Raw genomic sequence first — 24457 nt, 5'->3', positions numbered from 1 at the left:
CCCGGTCACTTGGCTGACGGTGCTGGTTTTAGAAGATGTGCTGCACGCTCCTGGAGCTGGCAGCGGGACTGAGCTCATGGAGCAGATTGCTGAGTCGGGATGTTAATATCCATTTAAAAAGTTAACCATTTACCCCACTAAAATTCTGTCATTTAATCAGTTAACCAATTAAAGAGAGGGGCTGGGGCCACTGGGGCTGGTACTGCTCCAGCCAACTGGCATGGCTGGGGTCGGCGGGCTGGTGTGGCCTGGGGCTGGAGTCCCTTCAGCTGGCTGGCCCGGGGCTCGGGATGAGGGTTAATGGATAGGGTTGTTTAATTGGTAAGACTAATGCTTATCGGTTAACTGTTTAGTATTTTACATCCTTATTACTGAGCTCCTACCTCTGTGGGGGACGGATAGCTCAATGGTTTGAACATTGGCCTGCTAAATCCAGGGTGGTGAGTTCAATCCTTGAGATATCTGGGGACTGGTCCTGCTTTGACCAGGGGCTTGGACTAGATACCTCCTGAGGTCCCTTCCAACTCTGAGATTCTATGAGTCTATGCTACTTCTCAGCACGTGAACCAGGGATGGACTCCAACATGCCTTGGTCTACCTCGAAACTCCAGATAAATAGTCAGGCAGGTCTTTTCCATTGCCAACCACTGCGGTCAGCCAGGACAGACATGTGCCCCTTGGGACAAGACCACAAGGACCTGACTCTGTGACAGGCTGTGTCCCCAGCTCAGGCACTGGCTCTGCAAGCTTGGGGCAGTTGATATGCATGTGCTCTAGGCATGCACACAAACACTCATAGGCTCCCGCAGGTCCTTTCCCCTCCTCCCAATGATTTAGCCCACCCTCTAGGCAGCAGAAGGCAGCTTGGCCTTGCCCTGGGACCTGCAGGTCAACAAATCCTAGCTCCTGCTAATAGAGGTGGGAAGAGAAGCAAACTCCAGGGCCCTTTGCTGGAACACCTGGTCTGTCTCCAGCCCCTCCCAGTGCAGCTGTGGGTCAGGGTGTTAACTCACTGGGGATCACCACTGCAGTCCTGTTTCTTTGAGCCTTGTGCCTCAGCTCCTGGCATGGAGGTGATACAAACAGTGAGGAACCAGAGCAGTGCTGTGACAGGCGGTGTCCTGGGCTCTCATTTCAGGGACTGCCCTAGCGTCCCAGTGTCATAGAATCATAGAATATCAGGGTTGGAAGAGACCTCAGGAGGTATCTAGTCCACCCCCCTTCTCAAAGCAGGACCAGTCCCCAACTAAATCATCCCAGCCAGGGCTTTGTCAAGCCTGGCCTTAAAAACCTCTAAGGAAGGAGATTCCACCACCTCCCTAGGGAACCCATTCCAGTGCTTCACCACCCTCCTAGTGAAAAAGTTTTTCCTAATATCCAACCTAAACCTCCCCCACTGCAACTGGAGACCATTGCTCCTTGTTCTGTCATCTGCCACCACTGAGAACAGCTGAGCTCCATCCTCTGTGGACTCTCCAATTCCTCCACGTCCGTTCTACAACGGGAGGCCCAAAACTGGACCCAGTACTCCAGATGAGGCCTCACCAGTGCTGAATAGAGGGGAATGATCACATCCCTCGATCTGCTGGCAATGCTCCTACTAATGCAGCCCAATATGCCGTTAGCCTTCTTGGCTACAAGGGCACACTGTTGACTCATATCCAGCTTCTCGAACACCGTAATCCTCAGGTCCTGTATTGCAGAACTGCTGCTTAGTCAGTCGGTCCCTAGCCTGTAGCAGTGCATGGGATTCTTCTATCCTAAGTGCAGGACTCTGCCTCTTTCCTTGTTGAACCTCATCAGGTTTCTTTTGGCCCAATCCTCCAATTTGTCTAGGTCCCTCTGTATCCTATCCCTACCCTCCAGCGTATCTACCTCTCCTCCCAGTTTAGTGTCATCTGCAAACTTGCCGAGGGTGCAGTCCAGCCCATCATCCAGATCATTAATGGAGATGTTGAACAAAACCGGCCCCAGGACCGACCCTTGGGACACTCTGCTTGATACCGGCTGCCAACTAGACATGAATATAAGAACATAAGAACATAAGAACGGCCATACCGGGTCAGACCAAAGGTCCATCTAGCCCAGTATCTGTCTACCGACAGTGGCCAATGCCAGGTGCCCCAGAGGGAGTGAAGCTAACAGGCAATGATCAAGTGATCTCTCTCCTGCCATCCATCTCCATCCTCTGATGAACAGAGGCTAGGGACACCATTCTTTATCCATCCTGGCTAATAGTCATTTATGGACTTAGCCACCATGAATTTATCCAGTTCCCTTTTAAATATTGTTATTGTCCCAGCCTTCACAACCTCCTCAGGTAAGGAGTTCCACAAGTTGACTGTGTGCTGCGTGAAGAAGAACTTCCTTTTATTTGTTTTGAACCTGCTACCTATTAATTTCATTTGGTGACTCCTAGTTCTTGTATTATGGGAATAAGTAAATAACTTTTCCTTATCCACTTTCTCCACACCACTCATGATTTTATAGACCTCTGTCACATCCCCCCTTAGTCTCCTCTTTTCCAAGCTGAAGAGGCCTAGCTTCTTTAATCTTTCCTTGTATGGGACCCTCTCCAAACCCCTAATCATTTCAGTTGACCTTTTCTGAACCTTTTCTAGTGCTAGAATATCTTTTTTGAGGTGAGGAGACCACATCTGTACACAGTATTCGAGATGTGGGCGTACCATGGATTTATAGAAGGGCAATAAGATATTCTCTGTCTTATTCTCTATCCCCTTTTTAATGATTCCTAACATGGGGACGTCCTACTTCACTGCTTGCACTGACCAGGACAAAGGCCTGGGTTCCCCAGGCCGCACAGCTCAGCGAGCGAGTGGGGCTCATTGCTGGGCGCCAGCCCTGGTAGTGTGGGACACAGGCAGTGATGGCGTCTCCCCGCCTTGTTGGTGGGCGCCCCTGCAGCAGAGCCGTAGGGTGGGACTGTGGTTGCTCCACACAGCGCCAACTGGGGGGGTCTGTCGCTGCAGTGCCCCAGCCCGCTGAGCAGCGCTCGCCCGGGCAACGGGCACATTCGTTCAGCAGCAGCAGGGCTGGGGGCAGCACAGCTGCGGCAGTGCTATGGCTGAGTGCAGGCTCGGCCCTGCACACGTGTGTCACTAACACGACTCTGACCCGAGGCTCACAGAGCCTGGGACACGCAGCAGGTGAGGAAACTGAGGCCTGCAGAGAGGGACATGACATGGGCTCAGACCCCAGAACTCTCGCCTCTGGGGCCTGCTCTCAGCTGGTGCCTCTCGCAGGGGAAGGGCCATGGCTGCGTGGCCAGCTTAGGTCTGATTGTTCTTCTAGCGGGAGGGAGGCAGGAAAAGCCCTTTGGCCCTGCAGGGCAGCCTGGGAGTCCTGCCAAAGTCTAAAAACCAGCACGGACTTACCCATCTCCCCTAAGACTGCCGACTGTCTAATCACACAAACCCGAAACCCTCCTCCCACCCCTTCCCCGCATCCCCGCCCCTGCCCCACCCCTTCTCCGAGGCCCCACTCCACTCATTCCATCCCCCGCCCATCACTTGCTTTCCCCCACCCTCACTCACTTTCAGCCGGCTGGGGCAGGGGGTTGGGATGCAGGCTCTGGGCTGGGGCCAAGGTGTTTGGGAGGGAGCTCCAGGCTGAGCCTAGGGCAGGGGATGGGGGTGCGGGTGGGAGTGCAGGATGTGGGCTCTGGGAGGGAGTTTGGGTGCTGGAGGGGGCTCTGGCTGGGGGAGGGGGTTGGGGTGCGGGAGGGGGTGCAGGATGTGGGCTCTGGGAGGGAGTTTGGGTGCTGGAGGGGGCTCAGGCTGGGGGAGCGGGTTGGGCTGCAGGAGGGGGTGCAGGATGTGGGCTCTGGGAGGGAGTTTGGGTGCTGGAGGGGGCTCAGGCTGGGGGAGGGGGTTGGGGTGCGGGAGGGGGTGCAGGATGTGGGCTCTGGGAGGGAGTTTGGGTGCTGGAGGGGGCTCAGGCTGGGGGAGGGGGCTGGGGTGCGGGAGGCGGTGCAGGATGTGGGCTCTGGGAGGGAGTTTGGGTGCTGAAGGGGGATCAGGCTGGGGGAGGGGGTTGGGGTGCGGGAGGGGGTGCAGGATGTGGGCTCTGGGAGGGAGTTTGGGTGCTGGAGGGGGCTCACGCTGGGGGAGGGGGTTGGGGCGCGGGAGGGGTGCAGGATGTGGGCTCTGGGAGGGAGTTTGGGTGCTGGAGGGGGCTCAGGCTGGGGGAGGGGGCTGGGGTGCGGGAGGCGGTGCAGGATGTGGGCTCTGGGAGGGAGTTTGGGTGCTGAAGGGGGATCAGGCTGGGGGAGGGGGTTGGGGTGCGGGAGGGGGTGCAGGATGTGGGCTCTGGGAGGGAGTTTGGGTGCTGGAGGGGGCTCAGGCTGGGGGAGGGGGCTGGGGTGCAGGAGGGGGTGCAGGATGTGGGCTCTGGGAGGGAGTTTGGGTGCTGGAGGGGGCTCTGGCTGGGGGAGGGGGTTGGGGCGCGGGAGGGGGTGCAGGATGTGGGCTCTGGGAGGGAGTTTGGGTGCTGGAGGGGGCTCAGGCTGGGGGAGGGGGTTGGGGTGTGGGAGGGGGTGTAGGATGTAGGCTCCAGGAGGGAGCTCAGGACTGGGACAGGGGCTGGAGAGCAGGAAGGGGTTCAGGCTCTGGGTGGGCGTTTGGGCACAGGAAGGGGCTCCAGGCTGCGGCAGGGGGTTGGGGTACAGGAGGGGGTGAGGGGTGCAGGCTCTGGCCAGGAGGCGCTTACCTCTGGCGGCTCCTGGTCGGCTGCACAGCGGAGCTAAGGCAAGCTCCCTGCCTGCCCTGGCCCATGCCACCTCCAAGCAGCCGGCACGTCCCTGCGGCCCCTGGGGGGTGGGTGGGCAGGGATCTCCGTTCGTTGCCCGCACCCCCGAGCCCTGACTCCGCAATTCCCATTGGCTGGGAACTGCAGCCAATGGGAGTGGAGCCTGTCTTGGCCCCGCTGCTCCGGTGCCCGGAGCTGCCCGAGGTGAGCAAGGCCAGGGGGCTCCAGGCGCTGCTCCTGGAAGTGGCCGGTACGTCCCAGCAGCGGGGCAGGGGGCTCCGTGTGCTGCCCCTGCCGGCATACACTGCCCCTGCAGCTCCCATTGGCCACAGGCCTCAGCCAATGGGAGCTGCAAAATAGGCATTGGGGCAGCGCGCAGAGCCCCCGCCATGCCGGCTGCTGCTGGGAGTGGCACGGGGCTGGGGCCCCAGCTGCCACTGGAGTTTTAGCACCTAAAATCTCCCGCTTTGGTCTCAGTAGCCACCAGGAGAGAGAGCCCGAGTCCGGGAGTCCGGCAAACCCCGAAGAGTTGGCAACCCCCTATCCTCCCCATCCTTGGGGCTGCTCCAGGGCTTCTGGGAAGGAGGGTCTGTCCGGGCTTGGCTGCTGGAGCTGGGAACCGGCTACTCTACTGGGCTCCGTCTCACGCCGTCGGCCCAGGCACTGAGCTGCTTACCCTGCACGATGGCCCGCAGGGCGAGGAGGGACCCTAGCCCAATGCCTTCGGCAGTACCTGTCCTGCACCACCAAATACCCGCCCTTCCCTAGCCAGGCGAGGGGGCCCTGCCCCCCTCCATTTGAAGCAGTCAGGCAGCAGAATGCCCATTTCATATCCCCCCATCTCTGGGGCACTTCCTCGCCCGCATGTAGGGGTCAGGCTGGGACAGCACCTGCTTGATCGGGAGCCCTGCTCTGGGCTCTCCTTAGCTGCCTCCTTCCCTACGCACGACACTGGCCGGGAACGTGGTCTTGCTCTTCGTGGAAGGCTCCCAGACGCCATGGTGATGGGCACCCTTGTAAAGCCTCACTCAGTTCCTGGGGGTGTTACACGCACCATGCCCTGGCCTGTACGTGCAGCGCACGTCGCCATGGGGCCTGATCTCTTCCCCTGAGGGGCCCAGCTCCACCCCTCTCCCAGCCCGGGGCCATGCTGCAGGATTTCCCTGCCATGGGATCCGAGCCCGACAACGGGGCCTTGCCCCACTGGTGGGTTTGTTAGTAGGGACTGTCTGTGTGGGGGCTGGGAGAGCCGGGGGTGTCTTTAGGTGAGGGACAGGACCTAGGCCTGTAACCTGAGCCAGGTGAGGGGGAGGGGGTCAGCACCTTGGCCCGGGAAGCTGGACAAAGGAAGGGGCCGGCTGGAGGGAGTTAGTTCAGTTTCGGTTTTGGGCTGGGTGGTGGGAATTCAGGGTATCCTAAGCTGGGATCCAAGCACCCTGCACCCCCAGAAGGACTGGATTGAGGGGTCCTGGCTGTGCCTGCAAGCTCTGCTGTAACCTGCATTCCTGTTGTCCAATAAACCTTCCGTTTTACTGCCTGGCTGAGAGTCACTGTGGGTCCCAGGAAGAGGGGTGCAGGGCCGGACTCCCCCACACTCCATGACAGTTTCTATGGCTGTGTCTGTGACCATGGAAACAGCTGGGCACGGGAGGGGATTGGTTGTTGTCAGACTGTCAATGGGTGGTTGTAAGGCTGTGATGCTGGACGGGTGAAGCTGGAGGGACTTGCGGTGTCCCCCCCAGGGGCTGGGCGTGAGACTGAGAGGCCATTCATGGTGTGGATGGCTCAACTATCAGGCGCTGCCTTATGCCTGAGCTGCCCTGGTACCATGCCCAGGCAGGGCCCTACCAGCTCATAGGTGCAGGGCACAATAGGGGCTGCACTGGCATGGGAGAGCCCAGCACAGGGGCTAGGCCAGGGAGGGTTGGTTGCCTTCCCACAGTGGAGGGAGATGGCATGCGATGGTAACCCTGGACTGCTCCAGCCTGTGGGGGACAGGTGTTCAGGAATGTGAGGCCTTTGTGACCAAGCCTGGGGGTGACACACATAGGCGGGGAGAGAGTCCCCTCTCCCCCGGCCTGTTCTCTGCCCAGCCAGCAGCCCAGAGGCCAGGCTCAGCAGCCAGGCACCTCGGCGGCTTCTCACTGAAAGGTCCAGCAGCATGGAAGGCACCTGACTCAAGACAGGAACCTGGGGAGAGACTTTACCCAATAGGCAATAGAGCTAGCCTGCCCCTCTCCACCAGTTTCGCCGGGGTCTGCTGCAGCATAACCCTGGGGCAGAATTTGCTCCCCTTCCACTTGGAGGCTCAACCCAGGGGAAGGAGACAGCACAGCCTTAGCCAGCCCCTCCCCAGCGAGCAGCTCAAATGGGAACCTGTGACCCCCAAGAGCACCCCACAGCCAGAGGGCAAGGGGCTCCCAGTGTCTAGCAGTGAGCCTCAGCTGGCAGGACCCTCTTAGTGCACTCAATGCACTCTTGGCATAGCCAGTATCTAAAAGGCGTTGTGAAGGTCACATACACATTACCCATGTGTTGGCATTGGGTGTAGGTACAGGTGACGCTGGTCAGGAGAGTTACCGTGGGGTGTGTAGGTATGGGTGACGCTGGTCAGGAGAGTTAGCATGGGCTGTAGGTATGGGTGACGCTGGTCAGCAGTGTTACCGTGGGGTGTAGGTACGGGTGACGCTGATCAGGAGAGTTAGCGTGGGCTGTAGGTACGGGTGACGCTGGTCAGCAGTGTTACCGTGGGGTGTAGGTACGGGTGACGCTGGTCAGCAGTGTTACCGTGGGGTGTAGGTACGGGTGACGCTGGTCAGGAGAGTTAGCGTGGGCTGTAGGTACAGGTGACGCTGGTCAGCAGTGTTACCGTGGGGTGTAGGTACAGGTGATGCTGGTCAGGAGAGTTAGCGTGGGCTGTAGGTACAGGATCGAAGTAGAGTGATAAAACCATTTTGGCTGCTGTTCCCTGGAGAGCTAGAGAAAGCCAGCTCCTAGCTGTGCCCAGGCCAGCCACGCTGGAAGAAAACTGGGGTGAGCAAACTACTTTGAAGCAACGCTTCTCATCTGTAAATTTGGTTCAAGGCCTCACAGCATATTTGTACCTGTTTGTTTGTAACCAGGAGTAGGAAAACCCCTTTGCTTTGGGAGCCCTTTAGCGGAGCAGCCACTGTCAGGAGGCTTTGGCGGGAGAGGGGCTGTGTACGGCAGAGGAAATGCTTTCCTGTGTGGAAGCCAAGGTGACGCCGTTGTGCCATGAGCAGGCAGCTGGCGTCAGAGTTCTGAGCCAAGCTGCACAGCGCGGAGTCAGCCAGGGTCACAGGGCAGGCACTGACCCTGCCCCATCCGGCCCTGGGCACCCCCCTGCGGCACAGACCAGTGTGTGCTCAGCACAGGCTGAGGCTGGCCAGGAGCAGGGCAGGCCAGGGACAGCTGTGATCTGTTGCCAACCCCCAAGGTTCAAAAAAAGAGTAAATTTAAAACTCTGACTTTTAAACCCATCACAATTGGGCTTGTCAGTTGATTTCCTGCTGGTCCTTTTCCAGCTGTTCCCTGCAGCCAGACGGGCTAGAAATGCGCTTTTCCTTTGACTGCCAGCGGCGAGTCTGACAATCCCGGGACTCCAGGAGCTGGGGCTGTCAGAGAAACCCGGAGAGCCTGCATCATTGAACGGGAGCTAGGGGGCATCCTGGCCATGCAGGTTAGTAAGGCGCTAACACAGCCCCATTGCAAACAGACTCACAGCCCCTGCTGGGGCACTGGTGTCAGCGGGACAAGAAGTGCAGGGCCCCACCAGTCTGTTACTCCTCTGCCAGCAGCGACGGGAGGGCCGTGGATGCCAAGGCAGCAGACACTGCCACGTGGCCTCCTGGCACCGCGCTAGGAGAGCGCAAAAGGGAACTGGCTCAGTAACAGGAGCGATTCACTGGCGCAGCCGCACATGAGCACTTACCTCTGCTGACGGTGCCACCCGCCAGCCCAGCTGCTGCCCGTGGGCAAGGCTGACACTGTGCAGCCGGGCACAGGAGCCCGCCAAGGGGACGGGAGTCGGGCGTTGCGTAGGCAGTGACACCCCTAAGGACAGTCAGAGCGACGAACACCCTGCGTAGACAGGCTGGCAAGCCAGAGTGAGGGGAGACCAAGGTTTGCGACCCAGGGACCACTTGATTCCAACTGGCCATAAGGGGGACCGGGATCCCGGGGGCTGGGATTGACATTTGAACTCACTGCTGTATGGCATGGGAGGTCTCCGCTGAGAGCCGGGGTCCTGCCGGGCTCAGGCGTGGCACGGGACGGTGCGGGGGACAGGAGCAGTACAACGGCTTTCGCATGGTGCCCCCAGCCAGACGGGGAGCCCCGTTTCGTGCTCGATGTGTATGGTAGGGGTTGGGAGCTTGGCAATGGAGGCCCATTTAATAGAGTGAAATGGTGGCGAAGAGCTGGCCGAGGCCTCAGGAGGAAGCTAACAGGATTGGGAACGGGGGGGCCTAGCTAGAGGTGAACAGCAAAGGTGTGTTGGGCTGGTATATTCGGAGTGCAGAAGGAACCCGGGCACCCTTCAGTCCATAAGCACAAGCTGCCAGCGGGCTCCCTCCTGTGACAGGGAACCTCACCCAAAGTGGTTGCAATCAGAGGGACAGCCTGTGGGGTACACACTGGCCTCTAGGGCATGCCAGTCCGGGGGTACTCCGGCCCATGGGGTACACCGGCCTGCAGGAGAGCGGGGATGTCCAGCCCGTGGGGGACGCCAGCCTGCAGGAGAGCGGGGATGTCCGGCCCGTGGAGTACGTTAGCCTGTGGAGTATGGTAGCCTGTGGGGTACGCCAGCCTGCAGGAGACCGGGGATGTCCAGCCTGTGGGGTACGGTAGCCCGTGGGGTACACCGGCCCGTGGGAGATGCCGGCCTGCAGGAGAGCGGAGATGTCCGACCCGTGGGGTACGCTGGCCTGCAGGAGAGCGGAGACGTCCAGCCCATGGAGTACGCTGCCCCGTGGGGTACGCCGGTCCGTGGGGTACGTTAGCCCGTGGGGCATGGTGGCCCATGGAGTACACCAGCCTGCAGGAGAGCGGGGCTGTCCGGCCCGTGGGGTACGCCAGTCCGTGGGGTACACCAGCCTGCAGGAGAGCAGGCATGTCCGGCCCGTGGGGTACGGTAGCCCGTGGGGTATGGTAGCCTGTGGGGTACGCTGGTCCATGGGGTACACCAGCCTGCAGGAGAGCTGGCATGTCCGGCCTGTGGGGTATGCCGGTCCGTGGGGTACAGTAGCCCGTGGGGTATGGTAGTCTGTGGGGTACGCCAGTCCATGGGGTACACCAGCCTGCAGGAGAGCGGGGATGTCCGGCCCGTGGACGCTTTATAGTTTATTTGCCATGGACCCGTTTGGCCCCATGTCACCCATTGCTTTTACTGGCCTCACTGTTCTTGCGGCTCTAATGGAACTGGTGCTGTGTGGCCCCGGGCACGGTGGGCTGAGGTAAAACTGGGCACATGGCTGTCCTCTTCCCCAGGGCCCACGGGGGCTGGGTTCTGGTGGGTACCCAGGGCTGGCTATCACAGGGGACACTTGATGGGGCTGTGGAGGCTGGCATAGGCCAGAGGGCAGCGCTGGAGGGGCACCAGGCTGCAGGCAGGGTAAAGGGGGCACTCGGGATTCTCCTCTCCCTGCAGGATCAGGCTGCCAGCCCACGGTGGGTGGAAGGCGCCAGGTGAGGAGGGCAGTGGGGACAGGCAGGAATTACTGCACTGGCTGGAGTTATGTGTTTAGCACCGTTCTCAGGCCGTGGGTGCCAGAGGAACCGTAGCACAGACACGGCCTGCACCAACGTCAGGGGGGTCCGGTGCTGTCATTCCTACCCCCGAGCAATGGCAGAACCCGTCTGCTGAGGGAGCTGTATCCACACCAGGGGTCCGGGGGGGGTAGCTCAGGGGATTCTCACACCGTAGCTGAGTCTGACCAGGCTGCAGCCAGTTCATGGCTGAGTGGGTACGTTGTAGGGGGAGCTCCTGGGGGAAGCTGAGCGATGGGGGGTGCAGCGTGGGTCTCTGGGGCTTTCCTTTAGGGGCCCTGCAGGGCTGGCTCTGGCCTGAGCGAGGGTGCTGAGGAGGTGCGCCAGTGGGAACCACCTGTTTCTGCCCTGGAATCCTGGGTTTTGGCCATGATGCCACGTTCTGTGCAGTGACAGCGGGGCCATGCTCCCACCTCAGGGTGTTAGGTGCCCATCCCTCAGCAGCTCCAAAGGGCCCAGCCCTCCTGAGACGCCCACTCCCTTTGGAGCTGGGCCTGGACCCCGGCCTGCTGCTCCAGAGGAAGCCCATGCTCCATGCCCCGCCCTGGGGGAGCCCAGGCAGCCGAGCCAGAGACGCCCCCGGACACGCATTTACCACACCAGTTTATTTGAAATCCAACGTAACACAGATGCAGGATGCACAGCAGGCGACTGGGCAGACAGGCAATACGAACAGGGAGACGAGCAAGGCAGCAGCGGCTGTGTGGCATTCTCATCGAAACGGCGTGGTGCTGGAACCCACAGGGACGGGCACTGAGCCTCCGGGCAGGCCCGGGTCCCGCCCCCCAGCAGCGGGCCAAGTGCCCTGCGCTGCAGTCGGGGACCAGAAGCTCAGAGTGGAGCCTGGGGGCTCCTGCTCCCCCCAGCGCAGTCGTGTTGGGGGTGTCCCCTGCTCTGGGATCCTGCCAGCCCAGCAGAGTGTGGACACCACCCCTGCCCTGGGCATGGCAGGCAGGGGCGGGGCGCTGGGAAAGCCACCTTTGTTGGCTTTGACCATGTGAACTGAGACCAATAAATAAACGCGCCCTCCCCCGCGCCTGCGAGGCCGGGCCAGGGCCTAGCCTCATGCGGGCCGGGATGCTCCTGGAGCCCTCACGCTCCCCAGGCCACGACAACTGGGCGCCCGTGACCACAACAGGCAAAGTGCAAGTCAGCTCCCTCCCGGGCAATATACAAAGGGATCGGGCTGTAACTATAATACAGGGGCCAGGCTGGGGGACGGGAGCCCTCCCTGGGAAGGCTGCAGCGCTCACACCAAAGGTGACAACTGAAATAAATAAGGGGAGTGAGGTGGTGAGGGGGCAGGGGGGCCAGGGCCCTTCCCGCCCCCCCGGCAGCCCCATGCGTATTTACAATTCGGTTCTCCTCTCTAGGCCTTGTCGGAGTCCGTGGGGTCCCAGGATCTGCGGCTGGACAGAAAGCACCGGGGTGGTGGGCTGGTTGGTTGAAACTGTTATAATGTGTGATAGTGCAGGCCGCGGCTGTACACGCATCCCTTCAGTGTCTATGGCAGGCCGGGCACGGCCGGGCGGCGTCACGCGAGGCAGGAGGGCTCGGAGCTAGTATTCGTCCTGGTCCTCCGGCTGCTGGTCCTCCACCTCGTCATCCTCCGGCGGCGCAAAGCCTTCCTGTGGGGGGGCGCAGAGACAGGGTGAGCCTCCCCGGCCCGGGCCAAGGAACCCCCCCGAAAGACTCCACCAGGGAGGGGAACTCAGCCCCAGCCCGCTCCCAGGCCAGCTGCACGGCTCTGACCGGCCTGCCCGGGAGCCACCCGCGCTCAGTGCCCGGCAGGCAGGGCAGAACGGAATGGAGCCAGGCACAAAGATCGGCCCTGGCGTCAACTGAGCGTGAGCCCCAGACCTGGCCTGGGGCAGGGCGGAGAGCTGACAGGCTCCCCCAGACGTTCAGCGGCTGGCGCTCGCGCGGGCACTGACCTCAGTTGCATACAGGATGCCGATGATGCCAGCGATGACAGGGCTGTTCTCGCTCTCGTGCTCCTGGCAGATCAGCTCGATGTCCCGCAGTTTGCTGAAGTAGAAATCACGCTCCTTCTCCAGCCCGTCCACCGTCAGCTTCAGGTCCATGAGCTGCGCAGGGCAGGGCAGGGCAGGGAGAGGGGCTGTTACCAGCACCCAGTGGGACCCGGCATCTGCGCCCTCCAGCGCCCCCCAAACCCGGCCTGTGCCCCCCAGTGCCCTGCAGGACCCAGCATCTGCATCTCCCAGCGCCCCATGGACCCAGCATCTGCAACCCCCAGCGCCCCACGGACCCAGCGTCTGTGTCCCCCAGAGCCCCATGACCCCAGTGTCTGTGGCCCCCAGCGCCCCACGGGACCTGGCATCTGTGCCCCCCTGTGCCCCTTGTGGGACCCAGTGCCTGCGCCCCCAGTGCCCTGCAGGATCCGGCATCTGCGCCCCCCAGCGCCCCACGGACCCAGCCTGTGTCCCCCAGTGCCCTGCAGGACCCAGCATCTGTGTCCCTCAGAGCCCCAAGGACCCAGCACCTGTGCACCCCAGTATCACTATGGGGCTTGGTGTCTGTGCCCCTCTGGACTCTCCCAGCAGAACCTGGTGCCTGTGTGCCCCCAGTGCCCCACAGGTCCAGCGTCTGTGCCCCCAGTGCCCCCACTTGTCTGTTCCCCCAGAGCCCAGCGGGACCAGGTGTCTGTGCCCCGTAGCGCCTGGTGGGACCCAGCTTCTGCAATCCTCAACAACAGACAGAACCTGGTATCTGTGCCCCCCAGAGCCCAGTGGGACCCAGTGTCTGTGCTGCCCTGAACCGCCGCAGCAGGACCTGGCGTCTGTGCCCCACAACGCCCCACGGGATCTGGCATCTGTGCCCCCCAGTGCCCCACAGGACCCGGCATCTGTGCCCCTCTGGACTCTCCCAGCAGAACCCAAGGCCTGTGCCGGGTCCGACATCTGTGCCCCCAAGCGCCCCGTGGGACCTGGCACCTGGGCCCCCCCAGTATCTCCTATGGGGCTTGGTGTCTGTGCCCCTCGTGGGACTGGCACCTGTGCCCCCCAGCACCCTCTGTGGGGCTGGAGTCTGTGCCCCTGGAGCAGCCCCACCCCCTCGCTCCTGCCCACCTGCTGGTTGAGCTCCAGGATCTGGGTGTCGGCCTCACTGCCCCCGTTGCGGGCAGCAGGCGGGTTTTTCCGGGTGATGTTGCTGGGGATGACATTGGTCACTCGGGTTGGCACCGGCATCGTCTTCGGGGTTGTGGGGGAGGTTCTCTGGGGGGCTGGAGGGAGCCGCCCGAGACAGCCAGAGGTTAGCACGAGTCCCGGCACAGCCCCCACCCCAGCGCTGCCCCCCTGGCACAGCCCCCCCCAGCGCAGCCCCCCAAAGCATGGCCCCCCCGGGCACAGCTTGCTCCCAGAGCCCCTGCCCTCCCCTGCGGGGTGCGGGCCACGGGCATGCGGGGCGCAGGGGCAGCGGGTCAGACAGTCGCTGGCCAGGGGTCACATAGGGCTGCGCTGGGCAGGGGGCTGCAGACACAGACCATGGCTGCTTAAAGCACAGGACTCAGGATGCCTGGATTCCATGCCCTAAGTCCTGGGTCTTCCCTGCCTCGGTTTCCCCAGATGGGAGAACAAGGCCTCCCCCATGGCGGTGCAGGCTGTGGGGGGGTTGTTCATTACCAATTGTGGAGGCCAGGGAAGGGCAGGGCACGAGAATGCCTGTGGGGCAGCCCCATGGCCCTGGGGGCAGCAAGGTACGGATGTTGCCCCCTGAAACCGGCACTCCCCCCTGCCAGGTGTATGCTGGAGAGGTGCCATGCACAGCCACGCACCTGCCCCAGCTTGGTGCCCCCTCATGGACCCCAGAGCTAAGTAGGCTCCTCCCCTGCTGCACCCCCAACCCCACCCCAAGCCAGCCCCCACTCCCTGCACTCCAGAGAACCTGCCTGCCCCCATCCCCCAGCCCATCCCCCTGCACCCCCTCCCCACCTCCTGGCCCCCAGCCCACCACCTGTCCTCCCCTCGACGCTCCCCAGCCCATCGCCCTGCCCCCCCTCGCCACCCCCTGCTCTGACGGGACGCGTGGCCCCAAGCAGCAGGAGGAGCTGAAAGGAGCCGCAGCTCTGTGCCCACCCAGCTGCCCCCAGCGCTCAGCCTGGCCAGGCCAGGGCTCTCACTGCAGGGACACAATGGGCGGTGCCACTGTGGGCACCGCTGCTCCCAGCTTGGGGGCACCAGGTCCCACGGGGAGGGGGAGGGTGGGGCTGGGCAGGACAGAGATGGGGATGGGAGAGGGGAAAGAGAACGCCCTCTGTGTCTGACTGCCAGCCTGAACCAGCCATGCCCTGCCCATGGCCAGGCTGGCCCATGGCCGGAGGCTGGCGTGGGCAGGGCAGGGTCCCCAGTCAGGGCAGGTGCTCGGGGGGGTACCACGCACAGCCCTTGGAAGCAGGGAGCTGGTGGGACTCTGCATTGCGCTGGGGAGGGGCCCTGGCTGAGAGCCTGCGGGAAGGCGAAGGCCTGCGCGGGCAACGGGCGCTGCCAGGATGCACCCCAAGCCCCTGGGCCAAGGCAGGACCAGCGCAGAATAGCTCCGGGGCTGCCTGACAGGACCCAGGCCAGGTCTAGGGAGCAGATGGCAGAAGAGCCAGGGTCCCAGGGTGCTCAGCAGCCAATCCCCCCCAGGGCCAGGCACAGCTGGACCGTGTCCTAACGCCGAGGCAGCCCCAGCTCAGAACTCACCCCGCTCCCAGCCCTGCCCGTCCCGTCCCCTCCACACCTACTTGGCACTGGTGGTCGGGCACTGCCAAGCCAACACAACGCACGCAGCACCATGCCACCCAGGGGCAGGGCCCGACTGGCACCAGGGGGCTGGGGCAGGCAGCCGAAGGCCATGCTAGCAAGCTGAGACCTAGGCAGAGTCGGGATCCTGCGGGCGCAGGGGCAGGGATGCCAGCTTTCTCCAGGGGTCGGCGACATTACCTGCAGTGCCAATGGGTTTCTTGGGTTTGTTGAAGTTCTGATCACCTGGGTTTGGAGACGGTGCCACCTCCTGCCCTTGCCGCGCCAGCAGTGGGTTGTATTCCTTCCCGTCGTAGTTGGCATCGAAGAATTTCTTAAACCACTGAATAAACTCAAAATTATCCTGGAACTTCCCTTTCACCAGCTTCTCCACCGCGATGATCTGGAACAACAGGCAGTGCGTGAGGGGCTGGCAGGCCCATGCTCCCCCACCGCACCCAGGGGGCAGTGCCACGGCAGCTCCTGCAGCTCAACTGACATTTGCCCACAACCACGGTTGCTGAGACACATTGGGGTAATGTCAATTCCTATTGGCTCCATGGGCCCGTCTCAGTCAGCCCAAAGCATTGGTGGAGGCAGTGGGTGCTGGCGGTAGGTGGCTGGCAGGCACAGGGAGGGATACTGGCAGGAATGTGGGGGCATTGGCGGGCACAGGGGGTGCTGACTGGCACAGAGAAAGTGCTGGCAGGCATGAGGAATCTTGCAGGGGGTGGCTGGTGGGCATTCGGCACTCTTGGTGGAGAGGTAACTGGTAAGTGTGAGGGCTGCTGGCTGGCACAGAGGGAGGCTGGTGGGCATGCTGTTGGCGGGGGGTGGCTGGCAGGCACACCCAGGGGTGCTGGTGGGCACAAGGGATGGCTGACAGGCAGGGACGCACCAGGGTTCTGGTGGGGGGTGGCTGGCAGGTATGGGGGAGGCTGGCCGGCACACCTGGGGGTGCTGTTGGACACAAGGGGTGGCTGGCGGGCAGGCACGCACAGGGGTTCTCGCAGGGGGTGGCTGGCAGATATGAGGGGGTCTGGCAGACACACCCAAGGGTGCTGTTGGGCACAAGGGGTGGCTGTCAGGCATGGGGAAGCTGGCAGATATGGGGTGGCTGTCAGGCAGGGGATGGCTGGCAGGCACACCCGAGGGTACTGGTGGGCACAAGGGGTGGCTGTCAGGCATGGGGTGGCTGTCAGGCAGGGGATGGCTGGCAGGCACACCCGAGGGCGCTGGTGGGCACAAGAGGTGGCTGGCAGGGCTGGGGAGGCTGGCAGGGCTGGCTGGCAGGCATGGGGAGGCTGGCAGGCATGGGGAGGCTGGCGGGGCTGGCTGGCAGGCATGGGGAGGCTGGTAGAGGGTGGCTGGCAGGCACATCCGAGGGTGCTGGTGGGCACAAGGGTGGCTGGCAGGCATGGGGAGGCTGGCGGGGCTGGCTGGCAGGCATGAGGAGGCTGGCAGGCATGGGAAGGCTGGCACAGGGTGGCTGGCAGGCACACCCGGGGGTGCTGGTGGGCACTAGGGACGGCTGGCAGGCATGGGGAGGCTGGCAGGCACACCGGAGTTCTAGTTGGGGTGAGGTTTGCAGGCATGGGGAGGCTGGCAGAGGGTGGCTGGCAGGCACGGGGAGGCTAGTAGACGGTGGCTGGCACAGGGTGGCTGTCAGGCATGGGGAGGCTGGCGGGGCTGGCTGGCAGGCACAGGGAGGCTGGTAGAGGGTGGCTGGCAGGCACACCTGGGGGTGCTGGTGGGCACAAGAGGAGGCTGGCAGGCTTGGGGAGGCTAGCAGGGTTGGCTGGCAGGCACGGGGAGGCTGGCACAGGGTGGCTGTCAGGCTTGGAGAGGCTGGCGGGGCTGGCTGGCAGGCATGGGGAGGTTGGCGGGGGCTGGCTGGCAGGCATGGGGAGGCTAGTAGAGGGTGGCTGGCAGGCACACCTGGGGGTGCTGGTGGGCTCTAGGGGAGGCTGGCAGCCATGGGGAGGCTGGCAGGCAGGCACACCCGGGGGTGCTGGTGGGCACTAGGGGAGGCTGGTGGGCACTAGGGGAGGCTGGCTGGCAGGCAGGCACACCCAGGGGTGCTGGTGGGCACTAGGGGAGGCTGGCAGCCATGGGGAGGCTGGCTGGCAGGCAGGCACACCCAGGGGTGCTGGTGGGCACTAGGGGAGGCTGGCAGCCATGCGGAGGCTGGCAGGCAGGCACACCCGGGGGTGCTGGTGGGCACTAGGGGAGGCTGGCAGCCATAGGGAGGCTGGCGGGCAGGCACACCCGGGGGTGCTGGTGGGCACTAGGGGAGGCTGGCAGCCATGGGGAGGCTGGCTGGCAGGCACACCTGGGGGTGCTGGTGGGCACTAGGGGAGGCTGGTGGGCACTAGGGGAGGCTGGCTGGCAGGCAGGCACACCTGGGGGTGCTAGTGGGCACTAAGGGAGGCTGGTGGGCACTAGGGGAGGCTGGCTGGCAGGCGGGCACACCTGAGGGTGCTGGTGGGCACTAGGGGAGGCTGGCTGGCAGGCAGGCACACCCGGGGTTGCTGGTGGGCACTAGGGGAGGCTGGCTGGCAGGCACACCCAGGGGTGCTGGTGGGCTCTAGGGGAAGCTGGTGGGCACTAGGGGAGGCTGGCGGGCACTAGGGGAGGCTGGCAGGCAGGCACACCCAGGGGTGCTGGTGGGCTCTAGGGGAGGCTGGCAGCCATGGGGAGGCTGGCAGGCAGGCACACCCGGGGGTGGGTGCTGGTGGGCTCTAGGGGAGGCTGGCAGCCATGGGGAGGCTGGCTGGCAGGCACACCTGAGGGTGCTGGTGGGCACTAGGGGAGGCTGGCTGGCAGGCAGGCACACCCGGGGGTGCTGGTGGGCTCTAGCGGAGGCTGGCAGGGGATGGCTGGGGGGCAGCGACGCACCTTGTCCACCCCCATCTTCTTGAAGGCGGCCTGCAGCACCTTGAAGTTGTGGATGAATTCGTGCTCCAGCTTGGCCTGGAACTTCACCTTGCGCAGGTGCACGCAGCCCGGGAACAGCATGTCCATGAACTGGCAGTAGGCAGCACCTGCGGGCACAGCGCTGCCAACTTCCTCATTGCGCAACACCCAAACCCTGCCCCGCCTCTTCCCTGGGGCCCCGCCCCTTCTCTGGGGCCCCGCCCACTCTCACTCCTTCCCCCTCCCTCCACTGCTCGCTCTCCGCCACCCTCACTCACTTTCACTGGGCTGGGGCAGGGGGTTGGGGGGGGCCGGGGATGAGGGGTTTGGGTGCAGGAGGGGGCTCAGGGCTGGGGGTGGGGCCGGGGGTGAGGGGTTTGGGTGCAGGAGGGGGCTCAGGGCTGGGGGTGGGGCCGGGGGTGAGGGGTCAGGGCTGCGGGTGGGGCCGGGGGTGAGGGGTTTGGGTGCAGGAGGGGGCTCAGGGCTGGGGCTGGGGGTGAGGGGTCAGGGCTGTGGGTGTGGCCGGGAGTGAGGGTTTGGGTGCAGGAGGGGGCTCAGGGCTGGGGGTGGGGCCGGGGGTGAGGGGTTTGGGTGCAGGAGGGGGCTCAGGGCTGGGGCTGGGGGTGGGGCCGGGGGTGAGGGTTTGGGTGCAGGAGGGGGCTCAGGGCTGGGGCTGGGGCTGGGGCCGGGGGTGAGGGGTTTGGGTGCAGGAGGGGGCTCAGGGCTGGGGCTGGGGCTGGGGCCGGGGGTGAGGGGTTTGGGTGCAGGAGGGGGCTCAGGGCTGGGGCTGGGGGTGGGGCCGGGGCTGAGGGGTTTGGGTGCAGGAGGGGGCTCAGGGCTGGGGGTGGGGCCAGGGATGAGGGGTTTGGGTGCAGGAGGGGGCTCAAGGCTGTGGGTGTGGCTGGGGGTGAGGGGTTTGGGTGCAGGAGGGGGCTCAGGGCTGGAGGTGGGGCCGGGGGTGAGGGGTTTGGGTGCAGGAGGGGGCTCAGGGCTGGAGGTGGGGCCGGGGGTGAGGGGTTTGGGTGCAGGAGGGGGGCTCAGGGCTGGGGCTAGGGGTGGGGCCGGGGGTGAGGGGTTTGGGTGCAGGAGGGGGCACGGGCTGGGGGTGGGATGGGGCCGGGGGTGAGGGGTTTGGGTGCAGGAGGGGGCACGGGCTGGGGGTGGGATGGGGCCGGGGGTGAGGGGTTTGGGTGCAGGAGGGGGCTCAGGGCTGGGGGTGGGGCCGGGGGTGAGGGGTTTGGGTGCAGGAGGGGGCTCAGGGCTGGGGCTGGGGGTGGGGTCGGGGGTGAGGGGTTTGGGTGCAGGAGGGGGCTCAGGGCCGGGGGCGTGGCCAGGGGTGAGGGGTTTGGGTGCAGGAGGGGGCTCAGGGCTGGGGGTGTGGCCGGGGGTGAGGGGTTTGGGTGCAGGAGGGGGCACAGGGCTGGGGCTGGGGGTGTGGCCGGGGGTGAGGGGTTTGGGTGCAGGAGGGGGCACAGGGCTGGGGGTGTGGCCGGGGGTGAGGGGTTTGGGTGCAGGAGGGGGCACAGGGCTGGGGGTGTGGCCAGGGGTGAGGGGTTTGGGTGCAGGAGGGGGCTCAGGGCTGGGGGTGTGGCCGGGGGTGAGGGGTTTGGGTGCAGGAGGGGGCACAGGGCTGGGGCTGGGGGTGTGGCCGGGGGTGAGGGGTTTGGGTGCAGGAGGGGGCACAGGGCTGGGGGCGGGCTGGGGCCGGGGGTGAGGGGTTTGGGTGCAGGAGGGGGCACAGGGCTGGGGGCGGGGTGGGGCCGGGGGTGAGGGGTTTGGGTGGAGGAGGAGGCTCAGGGCTGGGGGTGGGGCCGGGGGTGAGGGGTTTGGGTGCAGGAGGGGGCTCAGGGCTGGGGCTGGGGTCGGGGGTGAGGGGTTTGGGTGCAGGAGGGGGCTCAGGGCTGGGGGTGGGGCCGGGGTTGAGGGGTTTGGGTGCAGGAGGGGGCACAGGGCTGGGGGCGGGGTGGGGCCAGGGGTGAGGGGTTTGGGTGGTGGAGGGGGCTCAGGGCTGGGGCTCGGGCCGGGGGTGAGGGGTTTGGGTGCAGGAGGGGGCTCAGGGCTGGGGGTGGGGCCGGGGTTGAGGGGTTTGGGTGCAGGAGGGGGCACAGGGCTGGGGGCGGGGTGGGGCCAGGGGTGAGGGGTTTGGGTGCAGGAGGGGGCTCAGGGCTGGGGGCGGGGTGGGGCCAGGGGTGAGGGGTTTGGGTGCAGGAGGGGGCTCAGGGCTGGGGCTGGGGGTGGGGCCGGGGGTGAGGGGTTTGGGTGCAGGAGGGGGCTCAGGGCTGGGGCTGGGGCTGGGGTGGGGCCAGGGATGAGGGCTCGGGGGCAGGAGGGGGCTCAGAGTCCCAGTGGCACTTACCAGGAAGTGGCTGCCAGGTCCCTGCACCCCTAGCTGCATGGGTGGCCGGGAGGTGCTGTGCGCCGCCCTCCTGCCCGCAGGTGCTGCCCCCGCAGCTCCCATCGGTCGCGGTTCCCAGCCAACGGGAGCGGCAGAGCCGGCACTCGGGTCGGGGTCACCGTGTGGAGCTTCCCTGGCTGCCCATGTGCCTAGGGGCTGCAGGCACCTGGCGGCTGCTTCCCGGAGCTGCGTGGAGCCAGGGCAGGTGGGGAGCCTGCCTGAGCCCTGGGCCCCGCTGTGCTGCTGACCGGACTTTTAACAGCCCAGACGGCTGTGCCAACAGGAGCCGCCAGGGTCCCTTTTCCACTGGGCGTTCAGGTCAAAACCGGACACCTGGCAACCCTATGCAGATGGCATGGGCATGGGCACGGGCATGGGCACCTGGCTTCCATGTCTGCCAGGAACGGCACAGCTCTGCCGACGCCCCCCCCAGCCCCTGGATCCTGGGCCCCCCCTTGCCCTGCAGCCCCTGGCAGGGACAGGGCAGGGGTTGGGAACTCAGCCACCCAGATGGCACCTCTCCCCGGCTGGGACAGGGCAGGGGCTGGGCTGGCCAGAGGGCAGCTCTCCCCGGCTGGGCTGGCTGGACCCCTCCTGTCCTTGCCCCTGGAGGGGTCCGTTCGGGCGGCCCTACCTGAGCAGAGCTGTTCGATCTTGGTGTAGTTGAGGTGCAGGGAGTCGTTGACCCAGGCCAGCATGTCATGACGACTCAGATTCTCGCTGGTCACGGATGTGGAATACACATTGACGGCCATGCCCCAGCTGCTGCACAGAGAGACGGGTCACAGCCGGCTCAGCGCCCCACCCGCTTCCCCGGCCCAGCGCAGCTCCCAGTGGGCAGCGTCGGCCTGGGTCGCCTGCCACCCATCTGGGCTCAGGTGTGACGTGTCCGCAGGAAACACTGGGGCCCCCAGCGTGCCCAGCTCAGCCGAGGGCAGGGGCAATGGCTGCTGGGATGTGCAGGGCCATGGGCGCACGCAGTGCCCTGCCGGGGGCAAGGCGCGCCAGGGGCTGGGGGCTCACGCAGTGCCCTGCCGGGGGCAAGGCGCGCCAGGGGCTGGGGTACACGCAGGGCCCTGCCGGGGGCAAGGCGCGCCAGGGGCTGGAGTTCACGCAGTGCCCTGCCGGGGGCAAGGCGCGCCGGGGGCCGGGGGTTCACGCAGTGCCCTGCCGGGGACAAGGCGCGCCGGGGGCTGGGGTACACGCAGTGCCCTGCCGGGGGCAAGGCGCGCCGGGGGCTGGGGTACACGCAGTGCCCTGGGCCCCAAAGGGGCCCCTACAAGAGTTTTTCGGGGCCCCTGGAGCAGGGTCCTTCACTCACTCCGGGGGCCCCAGAAAACTCTTGCGGGGCCTAGGCCCCCAGAGCTTCTTCCGCTCCGGGTCTTCGGCGGCAATTCGGCAGCAGGGCCCCCTGAATGCTCTGGGGGGACCTGGAGGGGCGTGTACGGCCGGGTCTAAGCCCAGTATGGCAGTGTGTCCTAGTGCACTGCACCCCACAGCACAGCCCCCAACCCGCAGCCCAGCCCCCTGAGCCTCCACCCCACAGCACAGCCCCCCACTCAGCCCCCAACCCGCAGCCCAGCCCCCCACTCAGCCCCCAACCCGCAGCCCAGCCCCGAGCCTCCACCCCACAGCACAGCCCCCCACTCAGCCCCCAACCCGCAGCCCAGCCCCCCACTCAGCCCCCAACCCGCAGCCCAGCCCCGAGCCTCCACCCCACAGCACAGCCCCCAACCCGCAGCCCAGCCCCCTGAGCCTCCACCCCACAGCACAGCCCCCCACTCAGCCCCCAACCCGCAGCCCAGCCCCCCACTCAGCCCCCAACCCGCAGCCCAGCCCCCTACTGAGCCTCCACCCCACAGCACAGCCCCCCACTCAGCCCCCAACCCGCAGCCCAGCCCCGAGCCTCCACCCCACAGCACAGCCCCCCACTCAGCCCCAACCCGCAGCCCAGCCCCCTACTGAGCCTCCACCCCACAGCACAGCCCCCCACTCAGCCCCCAACCCGCAGCCCAGCCCCCTGAGCCTCCACCCCACAGCACAGCCCCCCACTCAGCCCCCAACCCGCAGCCCAGCCCCCTGAGCCTCCACCCCACAGCACAGCCCCCCACTCAGCCCCCAACCCACAGCCCAGCCCCCTACTGAGCCTCCACCCCACAGCACAGCCCCCCACTCAGCCCCCAACCCGCAGCCCAGCCCCCTACTGAGCCTCCACCCCACAGCACAGCCCCCCACTCAGCCCCCAACCCGCAGCCCAGCCCCCTGAGCCTCCACCCCACAGCACAGCCCCCCACTCAGCCCCCAACCCGCAGCCCAGCCCCCTGAGCCTCCACCCCACAGCACAGCCCCCCACTCAGCCCCCAACCCACAGCCCAGCCCCCTACTGAGCCTCCACCCCACAGCACAGCCCCCCACTCAGCCCCCAACCTGCAGCCCAGCCCCCTACTGAGCCTCCACCCCCACAGCACAGCCCCCCACTCAGCCCCCAACCCGCAGCCCAGCCCCCTGAGCCTCCACCCCACAGCACAGCCCCCCACTCAGCCCCCAACCCACAGCCCAGCCCCCTACTGAGCCTCCACCCCACAGCACAGCCCCCCACTCAGCCCCCAACCCACAGCCCAGCCCCCTACTGAGCCTCCACCCCACAGCACAGCCCCCCACTCAGCCCCCAACCCGCAGCCCAGCCCCCTACTGAGCCTCCACCCCACAGCACAGCCCCCCACTCAGCCCCCAACCCGCAGCCCAGCCCCCCTGAGCCTCCACCCCACAGCACAGCCCCCCACTCAGCCCCCAACCCACAGCCCAGCCCCCTACTGAGCCTCCACCCCACAGCCACAGCCCCCCACTCAGCCCCCAACCCACAGCCCAGCCCCCTACTGAGCCTCCACTCCACAGCACAGCCCCCCACTCAGCCCCCAACCCACAGCCCAGCCCCCTACTGAGCCTCCACCCCACAGCACAGCCCCCCACTCAGCCCCCAACCCGCAGCCCAGCCCCCTACTGAGCCTCCACCCCACAGCACAGCCCCCCCACTCAGCCCCCAACCCGCAGCCCAGCCCCCTGAGCCTCCACCCCACAGCACAGCCCCCCACTCAGCCCCCAACCCGCAGCCCAGCCCCCTACTGAGCCTCCACCCCACAGCACAGCCCCCAACCCCAGCCCAGCCCCCTACTGAGCCTCCACCCCACAGCACAGCCCCCCACTCAGCTCCCAACCCGCAGCCCAGCCCCCTGAGCCTCCACCCACAGCACAGCCCCCCACTCAGCCCCCAACCCGCAGCCCAGCCCCCTACTGAGCCTCCACCCCATAGCACAGCCCCCAACCCACAGCCCAGCCCCCTACTGAGCCTCCACCCCACAGCACAGCCCCCCACTCAGCCCCCAACTCGCAGCCCAGGCCCCTGAGCCTCCACCCCACAGCACAGCCCCCCACTCAGCCCCCAACCCGCAGCCCAGCCCCCTACTGAGCCTCCACCCCACAGCACAGCCCCCCACTCAGCCCCCAACCCGCAGCCCAGCCCCCTACTGAGCCTCCACCCCACAGCACAGCCCCCCACTCAGCCCCCAACCTGCAGCCCAGCCCCCTGAGCCTCCACCCCACAGCACAGCCCCCCCACTCAGCCCCCAACCCGCAGCCCAGCCCCCTGAGCCTCCACCCCACAGCACAGCCCCCCACTCAGCCCCCAACCCGCAGCCCAGCCCCCTACTGAGCCTCCACCCCACAGCACAGCCCCCCCACTCAGCCCCCAACCCGCAGCCCAGCCCCCTGAGCCTCCACCCCACAGCACAGCCCCCCACTCAGCCCCCAACCCGCAGCCCAGCCCCCTACTGAGCCTTCGCCCCACAGC

General features: G+C 65.6%; 1 protein-coding gene across 2 annotated transcripts; it reads right to left on the bottom strand.

Moving 5' to 3' along the window:
- Positions 1–11140: 11140 nt before the first annotated feature.
- On the bottom strand, positions 11141–21398 carry MAPRE3 (microtubule associated protein RP/EB family member 3). Of its 2 annotated transcripts, none has more exons than XM_050948926.1 (6): positions 21245–21398; positions 18198–18343; positions 15501–15702; positions 13644–13798; positions 12489–12641; positions 11141–12182 (listed from the first exon to the last, which is right to left on the bottom strand). In XM_050948926.1, the coding sequence occupies exons 1-6, from the start codon at positions 21363–21365 to the stop codon at positions 12114–12116; spliced, it is 846 nt and encodes a 281-aa protein (XP_050804883.1). In that variant the 5' UTR covers positions 21366–21398; the 3' UTR covers positions 11141–12113. The 2 variants fall into 2 exon arrangements, with proteins under 2 accessions (XP_050804883.1, XP_050804884.1); XM_050948927.1 differs by having other exon boundaries at positions 15546–15702.
- Between the last annotated feature and the right edge of the window lie 3059 nt (positions 21399–24457).

The sequence above is a fragment of the Gopherus flavomarginatus genome, chromosome 4 (assembly GCF_025201925.1).
Source record: "Gopherus flavomarginatus isolate rGopFla2 chromosome 4, rGopFla2.mat.asm, whole genome shotgun sequence".
NCBI lineage: Eukaryota > Metazoa > Chordata > Testudines > Testudinidae > Gopherus > Gopherus flavomarginatus.
Note: the sequence above shows the minus strand (reverse complement) of the source record. Positions and strands in the feature narration are given on the sequence as shown.